Genomic DNA, 13,199 nt, shown 5'->3' on the forward strand with positions numbered 1-13,199 from the left:
AGGATTTTCACGGGAAATCTGGGGCAAATTGACAAATCAAGGCTGATATTCTGATAATAGCCCGTGCTCCCAAACCGCGAGAGACGGGAAAAGTCGATTGACACGAAACCTGTCCCGTTGGGGCTGCTGAGGTTAGGGCCGAATATGGCCCGTGTTCGAACCCCCAAAAACGGGACAGGACGGGTGGCTTAGGAATATACACATGACAAAGCGAGAAGGTCCTATGGTCAACCTGAACGTTACAGGTTCATGAATAGTCATTCATCTCCGACCATGAGATTGACGAAGGGGCTGTGCCGATGAATCAGAAGTTGTGAGACTCGCAGCGCACAGTTGCAGCAGCAACCACAAGATACTGAATGACGATCTCATTTGCATTTTTGAGATCTAGCAGCTCTTCGAAGCCAGGCTTTAAGAAATTGTCGCCAACTTCTTCACCACCACGGGTGTCGGGAACAGCATATGTGATGACCCGTCGTTGAACCGAAGAAAGTCTCGCCATACCTGTGACGAAGTCCGTACAATTCATACCGGGTAGGAGGCTCGCTGGGTAGGTCCATCATCCAGGACAGTCCAGTTCCAAAGCTCCAACGTGGGAAACGGCCGCGGAAGCTGAGCACATCACGTGGAAAGCCGAGACATGCCACAGGCCATTGGAGAGACGGTAGGTCAGTACCTTGGCTGCAGTCAACTACATCATTGAGGTAGGCATGTTCCTAAAATAGCCTTTTGTAGGCAAAGAAGTAGGTTGTCTTACTATTGATGGGCTGTGCCTCGTTTCGTTGGAATTCGTGCATGGTTGTCCCCCAAACCCCGAGTGCATAGCTTCCATCCTTGTTCTGGTTCGACAGACACTTCGAACGGCGGTTGCATCAAATTACAGAGAGTATGTCGGAAAACTTTCCATACCTCTGTGACTCGTCTCCTCCATATCAACATGGCATCATCAACCAAGCCGTCTGAGACCCATCGAACCCTACACTCTAGTCATGCTGTCCCGTCTCGGGTGTGAGGTTTGGTATCGATGAAGGGAAGAGAACACCGCTCCGCATGAGGGATTCGGTGACTAGATCATGGAAGAGTTGATGGACCTGGGCCTCGAGCGCCATCCGCTTCGGATTCCCCCTAATTTTAAATTAATTGTCCGCTGAGATTTTCCATGGGAGGTCCCTCAGGCAGATGTAGAAACGGGCTGGCATGAAACAGCATGATCAGTCATGGCTCGAGACACCGGGTCACATGGTCGATTGGCTTGCCACAATGGCTGGTCGAGGCCACGTACCTAGATCTCACTAAATCTGCTCTTCTTTTTTGGACTGGCTCGGTTCCAGACCCATCATAGACCGTAGCATGGACAGTCAGGAATATGCACCTCTAGTCCTGGCATTGTTCGTCCACGACGGCTTCCCGAGACCAATTCATAGCTTTGACATACTTTTATGGAGCGAGGATCGATCTAGATTTTCTGTCCAGTCAATAAACATTTGGCCGGCCATTCCTTTAGCTTGAGTCCCTGTCCACCAAGCTGCGAATGCGTAATCCTCACCTTCCAAAATGACACCAGATCCTCACTGCAATTCCTGCCTAGATCGCCTTGTCTGTCATTCAGGACCGTGTGTGCAAAAAGCCCTCGACTGGGATTCCCTTAGAGGATCTACCTGGCCTCGCAGACCTCTTCGTCCTCCCCAGGGTTCCTAAATTGCCTCTTCACTAAAGACACACGGCTATAATGCGATATTTTCAACTTCCCTAACCTCTGAAGATTGACATCGCAAAGAGAGTCAGTGACTGCCGTTCCCTGCCAATGCGCCGTCACCAATGCTACTATCCCATCGTGCAGGGCGTAAAATTTGAGGGTTCAGCCCTACCAGCTAAGACATTTTGCGCCCAAGGCGACAGACAATGGGATAGCATTTGATGAGTGCTCTAATGTTTTGATGTGGCCAATGAAGAAGTCAACAAGCTCATGGGAGATGAAGACGTACGCTGTTCCGACAATATCAGTGCAAACTTTTGGTCGCAAGAAATTGTAACGAGTCATTAAGGCGGCGAAGCTACTCGAACACTTGAAATATGCGCCTCATGGCGCTAAGCCATTGTCGCTGACATATACTCACGTACGGAAATGATAAGAGATTATATGCTTGATGCTTGGACAGAGAATGTAGACCATTTCAGGTATCAGCTTTACATCTGCATTATTTTCCATTTCCTTGCTATCCGGACAAGTGCAAGCACGATTTTTGTAGACGACTTTCCCAGAAACATTCTGGATGCACGCTGAAGAGGAGCAATAAGAAACATTATCAACAGCCAGCACGCCTCCGGATGCTCAAGGCTCGGTCTCATCTTTCCAAGCCCACGCCATGGCCTGTCTCGATTCCCCAATATCCACGTCTTGCCCGGACCATTTCCTAAGCCATGCCGCCATTCGTGTCGTCAATGGCGGTGCTCTGTTCTCTCGTCATGCGACCTTCAGCCTCTCTCAACTGGCTCTCACGTGCCAACAACTCCTGTCTCTTCTCATTGATCTCTCGTTGCACCTTGATCTCAATCTCTCGAAGCTTCTCTTCCTCGCGACGTAGTTGCTCCTCCTTAAGGCGTACAGACTGGGAGGCCAGATCGTCCGGGTTTAGCGAGGAGTCACTGTAAATTACATTAGCTGCCGCTCTAGTATCGGTCAGGTTGAATGGCCAGAACATACACAGAACCCCCATCAACGCTCTTGCTGAGTTTCTCCGTCCGGTAATTCTCATAGAGGAAGTCGTGAGTGATCTCCTTCAAATCCGCCAGATGGCTATGCAAAAGTGCGCTTCTAATAGCGAGGAAATCGGAGTGGCGTGGATTATCGATCTCGACCACACCCCATGGGTATTGTCTTGCTCGTACACGTCGTCCTCCAATTTCAACCACCTCCTCAGAGCCTACAATAGCGAAAGGCATCAAGCCCCGTAACTCTGCGTTCTCTTCAACAGTATCTTCATCATCCTCTTCGATATCGTAGGGGAAATTGTAGACGGGTATGCGGTAGTGTTCGATGTCTTCCATGACCAGCTTCTTCGACTCAGCAAGCTCAGCTGGGGTGAGCGAATCTGCTTTGCCAATAACGGGGATGACGTTGACACGCGGTGAAAGGCGCTTCATCAACTCGATGTCCAGTTCGCGGAGACTATTGCAAATGTTAATGACGATATAGACGCTGCTGCGTAAAGTTTTCATACCCATGGCCCGTTGGAGTAATGAAGTAGAGCAGAGCATGCACACGATTGTCCCTGAACCTGGGATTACGCTTGATGCGTGACTCCTCAGCCAGGATGTCATCGTATTGTCGTTCAAGATGTCCCACGATCTCCGAAAAGCTCGCTTCGTTGTCAATCTGGTCACCGAATCCAGGTGTATCCACTATGGTCAAAGATATGCGGGTGCCTTCCTCATCAAGCTCCAGCTCAACCGTGATCGGCTTGATTCTAACGCCATCCTCGATATGAGCACGCTCTGGATCATCGTCGGTGTCTTTGCTTTGTAGAACACGCTTTCCGCATAATGTATTAACGAAGGTAGTACGTCCTGGCGGCATGAATTAATATATATTCCCTGGGTAGTTACCGTTCAAGTAAGCTGTACCTGTCCCCGAAGCACCGCAGACCATCAGGCAAAATTGGATACCCTTCTTCACGTTTTTCTTACGACGCATCTTGATCTGTGATTTCCTCTTTAGCATAACAATGCTTCGCCGGTGCTCGTGAAGCAATTGGTTGGACATTTACCGCGTTCAAGTTGGACGACATCCTGAGGGTCTATATCAAGTGCTTGGACTGTTGTCTCAGATGAGGAATGTGAGGTGACAATGTGCTGGAATGCTTCAGTGTTTGAGTTTAGGAAGTACCTGCCCAGAAATTTGCTAAAGGGGGTTCTTAGCGCAATTGAAGCTGCGAGCGTTTACTAGCGTCCTGGCGAACTATGGGGCCCCCGCCAAGTTCCAATATCACCTATTCATCTCCGCGCGCCATGACTCTTAAATGCGTGATACAATATGGTTACCTTGTACCTTCATATTCATGACCTGCTTTTGGAGCGGCTACCTGACTCACCTTGGGCGTCTACCGCCATAAATCTATCAAAGCACCGGCCATGAATACCCGGCCAGCAATCGACGACTCTACAGGGCCTGTGTCTCTTTCCGTTGCCTTCAACCAGGACAATAGCTGCTTCTCCGTCGGACTCGACAGTGGCTTCTGTGGTGAGTCTCGAGTAACTATCTGTTGTCTCATTCAAAAAGCTCTTGCTGAATTGGGTCTCTTCAGTTTTCAGATCAGAACCATGCGAGCTCCAGGTCTCTCAAGGTACGATGATCAGGCGAGTAGGTCATACACTCAGTCTATCATGGTTGACATCGAGGCCACAGATTTCAATGCGGGGATCGGAGTGGCGGAGATGCTTGGACGAGCCAATTACATCGCAATAGTTGGAGGAGGAAGGCAGCCAAAGTTCCCACAGAACAAGGTCGGTAAGACTCCGCATAGCGAGCTCACTTGACAATGACACCAATCTCAAGATCGCTCGTGTAGGTGATATTGTGGGATGATGCCAAGAAAAAAGCCATCTTCACCCTCGAGTTCCGCTCCCAGGTCCATCGCGTAAGGCTTTCCAAATCCCGCATCGTGGTGGCTCTTCAGAACAGCGTACACCTCTATGCTTTCTCTTCCCCACCGGAAAAACTATCAGTCTTCGAGACCGCAGACAATCCGACGGGGCTCTGTTGCCTTGGGTCTAAGATCATAGCCTTCCCAGGACGTACACCAGGACAGGTACAGCTCGTGGAGATTGGTAACGGAAACGTTAGCATCATACCAGCTCATAGCACGCCACTAAGGGCTCTGGAACTCAGTCCTGATGGAGAAATAGTGACAACTGCAAGTGAGACTGGGACGCTGGTACGGGTATTCTCAGCCGCCAATTGCACTCGCATCGGAGAACTGCGCAGAGGGGTAGACCCTGCGGTCATCTACTCCATCGCCATATCACCAAACAGTGCTCTCTTGGCCGTCACCTCGGACAAATCAACCATGCACATCTTCGACCTGCCCTCTCTAGGTCGGTCTCGCAATGGCTCGATGATATCGAACAGACCGCATCGTAACTCCAACAGTTCCTCCGCCACTGGCAGTGCAGATGAAGGGAACAAGCAGAAATGGGGCATTTTGGGTAAGATTCCGCTGCTACCTCGGGTTTTTTCAGATGTCTACTCATTCACGTCCGCCCATTTCGAGACCGACGATGATCCTCAGACAGACCTTGGGAAGAGGGTAGCGATGCCAATACCAGGCATACCCGGTGGCAAAGCAAGGAAGGGTGTCATAGGGTGGAGAGATGATTACACGATCCTTGTCATTGGCGCTGGGAGAGACGGGCGATGGGAAAAGTTCATTTTAGGGGAAGGAGAGGACGGCAGGAGGCATCTCGTCAGGAATGGATGGAAGAGATATTTGGGGAAGAACTGACGGGACTGTGACTATAAGGATATGAACGTTCACGAAACACGAGCAAATGGCATGCGGAGTTGGAAAGATGATGGCTTGGACATCTTGATATGCATGGCGCCATGTACCATATTTACTGGTCTTGTGAACGGAGGGATAACCCCTGCTGGTAGACACTCTGGATTCAGACAATAGATCCCAATGCAACCCCTCGATTGGGACTACAGCTTGCTTTTTTCGTCCGTGCTCCGTCTGCATAGTTCGCAGTCTCCATGTTCGAGAGCTTCTGGAAATTGTTGACGCGAGAAGACCGGCCCATGCTGCCCTCGCGCACAGACAACGGCTTTTCGTTTGAAAACTATAGCAGCCGAAGTGGCCACCGGCTTCATCCCATAGAGTAGAGTCATGCATGTCGAGGCGTAGAAGCATATTCAAATGGCCATAGCCGTAGTATCTTTCATGATAATGTGGCTGTTCAAGGACTTCTCGACCTCCGCCTATGACCATGACGATGCCCATCACCATAGCCCGGTCTGCGGCGATCCTCCTTCTCCCCATCCGCATCGCTCCTCCGTCTCCCCCGATGACCATGTCGGTCACTGCGATGATGATGTCTATGCTCATGCTCTTTCTTCCTCTTACCCTCTTTTCCCCCATCTTTGATCCTCCCCACCGCCCGCGCAACCTCTTCTCTCTTCTCCTGCACCAGGTACTCCTTCATCGGATCATCGTCATCATGATCTCTTAGCAATTTCTGCAGCTCGAGTTCTTCCTTGATCATCGGTCTTGTCTCTTGCTCGCTCACCTCATCGCTCTCCTGGCCGGCCGGCCCACCTTGTAAGCCTCTCTCCCGCTCCTCTTCCTCCTCGCCATCTTTTCGCTTATATCTCGTATGGTCTACCTTCAACACCCTTCCCATGACGCTGGCACCGCCTAGATTATCCACCGCGAGGTCTGTCGAGCGTTGGTCTTCGTATTTCAGGAAGGCGAAACCTTTGCTTTTCCCTGACTCTTTGTCGCGGATGAGGTTGATGTAGGTCGGTTCGCCGAATTGGGAGAAGATAGTCAGGATGTCGCCTTCTGAGAGGTCGAAAGGGAGGCCGCCTATGTAGACGTAGGCCGTATCTCTGCTCAATGTTAGCTACTGGTTTCGTGTTGCTGAGGGTGGAGGGTTGAATTTACCTATAATCGGCATGCCAGGATGCTTCCGTAGAACTGGAGAAGAAGAAAAAGTCAGTATACTGCAGGCTTTTCACAAGGCGAGAGCGCGGTGGATATACACTCCATTCTCAAGCTCGCGCTTGTTGAGATTCTGAATCTCGCGGATGGTGTTCATCCTGGAACTCGATGATCAGATGCTAGCATCTGCTGGTTTGCCAGCCAGATCATGGTATCTGATACCTCATCTGGTGCGACATTGAGTGCTCGGGCTTGACGAGGGAATCAACTGCGAGGGCTTGGCGCAGCAAGCCGACAAATGAGTATACTTTATTACCAGCTGCGCTAACCAAACAGAAGTTCTTGATTCATCTGGTGGATGATTTCACCTGACAGTGTCTAGCAAGAAAGTCGACAATCAACGCACGAGAGTCGAATGAAGAATGATAGACTCGAGTGTTGTTAGGATTTGATACAAAGTTTACACACGGGGCTAAAGGGAAATAAATTTCCACTCCACCGATCGAGACTCAACACGTCTGACAAAATGTGCGTGCTGCTCTACAAAAGGCACGTCCGCGCCAGATTACCACTTCGACAACAAGTCGGAGATCTCCAAGCTAACCAATTCCTGTCGAAGTCCTCAAAATGCTCAAGAGTGACATGGTGTTGTAGGACACTTTGTTCGCTATCATGCTATCCCTTACCGTTGGAGGGAGTTTGCTGGCGAAGACTGTCAACTTTCTGAGGAGGAAGCGTTGAGGGGTACAAGCGTGGGAGGTTTGGTGTATGGGATGGTGAAGGTGAACGGAATGGGAGTTGGAGTCGAGAGTCTTCGGGGGTCTTAGATCCACTGTAAGATTGCTAAAGGAGAGTCTCCTCAGGGAAGACGCTGTTGAGGCTTCGTTTCCCACCCACTTCACTACTCAACACTGGCAGCATCATCAGTCTTTGTCGATTACAGATCCTCATCCAATGAAGTAGGTCACCACCCTCTCCGGTATGATCCTAAGATTGCGCCATACGATCTCCGCTCCGTTATCAAAATAATCTCTGCCTAACAAAGACAGTGTTCACAACTCGAGAACATAACAGCCTTTTAAAAGATGCAGAGGCGGTAATAGGATAGTGACCGGCATTGTGTGGAAGCTGTCGACGCAAGTAAGCAGTAAGGTCGGCTTTCTCCAACCCTCTCAACGTCGTTCGACTCGTTTCAGCCAGTAAGTGAGCAGGGCGGACAAGCCATCTCGCATCCTATCTGTTGGAATCTGCTGCAGCACCATAGTGTGTTGTAGCTACCCCGCAGGTGGCAAATTAGCATGGGCTTCACATGGTATTTAAGTAGCCTACATACCACTCCATAGCTAATCAATCCTTCAACCTTCCATCAAATCCAATACTATCAAAGCAGTTACGATCGTTGAGACAACGCAGAAAGACATCGAGACGACATCGGTGCGACACGTTTCTACATAATTGGTTCGTATTACATATAAGGGCTGCGTGAGGCGAGCTGAGTAACGTTGACTAATATCTAAGATAGACACACTGCAGCCTTATATAAAGACAGCGAGGCAGAATCCTGCAGAATCAGGCGTTAATCCGACGTGGTTCTACATGTTTGGGTTGTGTTATATAAGGGCTGCGGTAAGCGAGCTGGACAACAATTACTAATATCAATGATAGACACACTGCAGCCTTTTGTAAGTGCAACGAGGCAGAATGAGGCAACATGACGCATAAGGCTTCGCAGCCCAAGTTTTGGTAGCCTAAAGCCGGAATCACAAAAATTTATTTAAGGAGGACATAATGCCCTCGCATTACTGACTGTCTTCCCTCCCTTGGGTTTGCAATATAACAGAATATCCTATATCGAGCTTGCCTAAATACATCATCTATCTTGTCGGCTTGGGAAGAGGCAGAGTATCTCAAACGATCACCCTTCCTAATCCATGCCGTCGGTAAGTGTGACAGACCAATCCTAATCTCAACTATAAAAGCAAGCCGTCTCATCATCTTCGCGGCAGTCCAAGTCCAACACAACAACCTACACCTATTCGGTCAAATATGGAATGATCCCCTTCGGGCCAACGGGAGTACAAGTCACGGAAACCCTGGAGAAGACCTGCGAATGCAGTCAGAGTTTGTGCTGGGGCGCTCCTAACCAGTGCAGTGTATACGACTTTGGAAGTTAAATGCTTCAAGATGGAAGATTACCTGGCTCACATACCGAGAAGAAAAATATAAGGGGCTAGTCTCGATGCAAAGCTCCGTGCTCCGAAGGCGTATGAACGACAACAATCCTTCAGATTATTCGTCCAGCCGCACCAGGGCTCGAACTGCCCAGTTGGCAAAGGGATCCTCTTCTCTGATGCTTGCGACGTTCTCGGCCGACATTCATCAAGAAGAACAGGCACATAGTCGTTAAAGCATAACAGTCCTTATCCTCTGACCTTCATGTCTGCCGATAAGGTATGATAGATATCTGCAATTCAGCACAGCACTCTGCAATGCTGAATGAGTGGTCGTTGTCTGAGAGACTCTATCGTCTTGGGAATTTTGCCTTCTATAATTTTCAACATCATCCCTTTCAGCTTGCAATGCCTTCAACAATGTTAATATATACGGCTCACACCCATAGTGGCATGCCCATAGATCAGAGATTTCCACGAGATTTTTTGCGCTAGAACATATGTAGGAGCGGCAGACTCATAAATTTGACAAAGCCACAGACCATTGCCCATTGGAGTATGACTCTTGTGAGAGGAGCATCCCAATAGGTATTCTAGGGGTATGGGAGACTGGACAATGATTGTAGGGCAGTGGGAAGAGGAGCAGAACATTGGCTACAGCTCGGAAACGACATTGCCTGAGCGGGAATGGTATTAGCGTCCTTGGTAACAACCTCTCTGCCTTGTTTAACCAGTCTGGCTGTTAGCATTGTGCTTGGATGGTGCCAGCAATGCTCGAAGCAATATATCAACCGTACAGGAAAGATCCCGTGGAGAAGAAGGGGGACAAGAGCAGAGTACTAGATGAATTCCAAAGTACGGATGTCATGGGCCATAATGAGTCTTCTAGGGCATGTTCACGATCAGTGAATTAAACTCTTTGGATTTTAGTGGCGAGGGACGCCAACAAGTTCCTTGTAATGCTTGGGGAAGGCGCACTCAACAACCTTGGGTCTAGTACGGCAATCACGATAACAATTTATGACTACATGGAAGGATGTGCATCAAGGGAATTACACATGCGAAGCAGCGACGTGTTTTCCAAAGTTCTCTAAGATCAGCAATGCCATATTCGTGAGATGAATGTTTTCACGATATTATGACTGGACAGCAGATAAACAACAATGATAGACGTTGCACTTTTGGACTTTGGACCAGCCTTCTAGATCTTTGCCCATAAGGACTTACTGCACCAGCTAGATGTTTCCAAATGAAGGATTTCAGATGCAATAGCCATATCAGATCACCGTTGGAAGGTTGAGTCTCCTCACGACGTGCATTTTCGGGTGCTGCCAGACTGCTGCTCTTCTACTCTTCACCATAAGATTTCGCCCTGTTGCTCGCATCCAACTCCGAAGCCCGTCGACGTTACTTATGTGCACGAATAGAGAGACTACATACGTTCCATGTAAGCTTGCAACAACATTCTGCTTTGTTATGTTAGAAGCGGCGATATCTTCAAAGCGGTCTACTTTGATTTCGATGCACTATATACGGTCCTTACGTGCAAACGTGCTTGAGGCCTTATGTGAAGCGTGCCCAGTCTTTTCCGCAAATAAACGCACTGAATCTATTATGAACCAGGTAGCAAGATCATTGACGGAAAAAAATAGACGAAAAGAGCGATTGAGAATCCCGAAAGTAGGACGGTGGAGTGATGAGAATGGTCCCTCCGGCCACAAGACTACTCTGATGCTCATGTTTACCGTAGGCTATAGCAATCCTCTACGAAGCACACTCACGTGGGGTATCAAGGCACCCTATATTATATCGATTTATTTGGCATATCTCTAACATATACTTCACAATCTAGTTAGGAGACTTTCCCTCATTTGAAATAGTATTTTATATGCACAGGGACCTTATAGCACTGGTATTGTATAGCCATAAGCGCCAATCCTGCATCCTTAAAAATCTTGCTGACTGTTGGAGGTATCTGTGACAATGACAGGTACTGTATCGACTTGGAGGGTGACATTATATCTATTCTTCAACTCACATTAGTCATCATCGAAAAGCGATTTGCTCACATTTATCTTTCTCAAAGCGTTGATATATCTGTTTTGTTTTACATGTAGTGCTTAGCCGTAAAGAGTGTAGCGAATGCTTTTCTGCTCAGAACTACCAGCCAAAGGAGTGTGACGAGTCCCATTACAGCATGGTCCCCAAAAAGACACGCACAAAAAGACGCGAAGGAAGAAACACAACAGCTCGACATGCTACCCATCGCTAATTGGAGGAGGGCGCTCTCTGAACACTTCCCCACTTTGCTCCGTGTTTGCTTTGACTGATACATTGCTGTGGGGTATCATCCGCCAAGCTGGAGGTAATAGATGGCCCCGCAAAAACCGTGCAGCTGGCGTCCGAGTATACATTCAAAGATGTCATTTCCTCAAGGTCGGTGCCAAAGTTGACCGCGACGGCGTCGTACTTTGAGTCAAATGGAACGCAGTCGTCCACCTCAATGTTAACGGCGTCGCCGGCGCCGTTGCTGGTGCAGTCAGCGTTGTAGAATGAGCTCACCCAAGGGTCTTTGGCTAAAGCGGCAGTGGCGAAGAGCGCGACGAGAAGGGTTTGGTAATGCATGATGCAAAGCGTGGATTGAGAATTTGTTTGAATTTTTTTTGAGGATTTGTTTTTTGGGTGTGTGACTGGTTGGTGTGATCTGAAGAATTAACATCGTGAAGAAGACAGATCTTATACGTAGAGTTGCTCTAAGAAAAAAGGTGCGAAACTGCTTTTGTTCGATTCATGATGATTCTCTCCTTGTCTCACCTGGTGTCTTTTTCTTATCTTATGCTATTTCAAGTAAGCTCGCTTTATTCCCGAAATAAAGAACCACCGATGTCATGTGTATCTAATCAAGTTAGAGAAGAAAGGAATGTTCGAAGTATGATGATGTCGATCTAACTTTTTCGGGTTTCCTTTGTCTTCGAACGACCTTCATTTAATATGTCTTTTAGACTTCGGAACGTATCAAAGAGAGAGACAAAAAAGGTTGATTGTAGTCTCTAGCCAAACCTACCAAGATTCCTTTGTCTCTCATTATCCCGAATTCTATTTCCGCTGTATTTGCAGATCCAGATCTAGGGTTACAGGACATCATCAAGTCGGCAAGTTCCAAAACATGTCCCTGTCAGTTTGGACCTAAGTCGACTCTAGCATCATCAGCATCATGCACAATGGAGTAGGATATCGAAGACTGGTTGTGCCAGTTCAGAATCAGCAGAAAACAGGTCGCCGCCATATATGTGTCGACATTTAACCCACCTTCATCTTCTTTCGAGTAGATACTGGCATCAAAAACTCGAAGGCATCATCATATGGGCTTCTTACCATTAATGATGACCGTGGTGAATAATCCCGAACCTGATGAGCCCACGCCCACAACGACTCGTGACGACGAAAGCTGCCCTACCGAATGGCTTGAGTCGCTAAGCCAGGGGTTAGTAGTCGCAAACCCGAGCAGCAAGACGTTTATGGAGGTTGTACTATGAAATAAACCAAGAGAAGACCAGGGCTGGCAACGGTGGAAATAGTTGGTTTTGGAGGGCAAACTGCACCAACTACTAGACTTGGAAATCGAAACTGCACCAACTATGATATATTGAAAACCAACTACCCCACTATCAGTGCAACTGATAGTGGAGCAGTTGGAATAGAAGATTAAATATCGCTCAGTGAGGGGGGGGGGGGGGCAATATATCAAGTATTAAGGGCCAGTTCGGTAACCACATATTTTGAAAATAACCCCTACTTATTTTCAACTTAGCGTTATATATGTACAGGGTATCATTCGATTATCATATTTTTAATATTTTTAAAATATCTAAAAATAAGTTTTAAGTCTTATTTTTTAATAAAATAAGGCTAAGCACGCTAAAATAATAAATATTTATAATTAATATATATATATTATTAATCTCTTTTTCTAACTCTAAGTCTAGTAAATATAAAGAATAATTTAGACTTTAAAGAAGTAGCTATTACTATTATTCTTACTACTTCTCTATATTGCTCTTTTTATTTTAATTTATAAAAATAAAGAGCGTTTACTTTTTCTAATTATATCTATATAAAAAAGCTTCTTATTAGCTATTCTACTATTATATAATAAATCTTTTATATATTATTATATACTCTTAATAAGCTATAAAGCTAATTATTTAATTATATTTAACTAATTTCATCTAGAAGTATTAATATAGCGAAGAAACTTATTATATATATATAATCTAAAGATTATAATCTTAGTAATAATAGAATTAATAATTAATTTTAATACTCTAAAAATATTATATCTCTATATTTTTATAAAGTACTTAACGTC

General features: G+C 46.9%; 3 protein-coding genes across 3 annotated transcripts; 1 reads left to right on the forward strand and 2 right to left on the reverse strand.

The window, feature by feature from the left end:
• Positions 1–2,414: 2,414 nt before the first annotated feature.
• Positions 2,415–3,788, reverse strand: HO133_009561 (uncharacterized protein; the record flags this gene model as incomplete). The annotated part of the gene is made up of 5 exons (XM_037300422.1): positions 2,415–2,646; positions 2,705–3,169; positions 3,222–3,567; positions 3,625–3,700; positions 3,768–3,788. The coding sequence occupies 5 exons, from the start codon at positions 3,786–3,788 to the stop codon at positions 2,415–2,417; spliced, it is 1,140 nt and encodes a 379-aa protein (XP_037154270.1).
• Positions 3,789–4,131: 343 nt separating this feature from the next.
• HO133_009562 (uncharacterized protein) lies at positions 4,132–5,501 on the forward strand (the record flags this gene model as incomplete). The annotated part of the gene is made up of 4 exons (XM_037300423.1): positions 4,132–4,240; positions 4,305–4,343; positions 4,406–4,503; positions 4,569–5,501. The coding sequence occupies 4 exons, from the start codon at positions 4,132–4,134 to the stop codon at positions 5,499–5,501; spliced, it is 1,179 nt and encodes a 392-aa protein (XP_037154271.1).
• A 454-nt stretch (positions 5,502–5,955) lies between these two features.
• Positions 5,956–6,816, reverse strand: HO133_009563 (uncharacterized protein; the record flags this gene model as incomplete). The annotated part of the gene is made up of 2 exons (XM_037300424.1): positions 5,956–6,607; positions 6,761–6,816. 2 exons carry the CDS (start codon positions 6,814–6,816, stop codon positions 5,956–5,958), a joined length of 708 nt encoding a protein of 235 aa, XP_037154272.1.
• Between the last annotated feature and the right edge of the window lie 6,383 nt (positions 6,817–13,199).

Source organism: Letharia lupina, assembly GCF_014066315.1.
Source record: "Letharia lupina isolate WasteWater1 chromosome Unknown contig_7, whole genome shotgun sequence".
Lineage (NCBI taxonomy): Eukaryota > Fungi > Ascomycota > Lecanoromycetes > Lecanorales > Parmeliaceae > Letharia > Letharia lupina.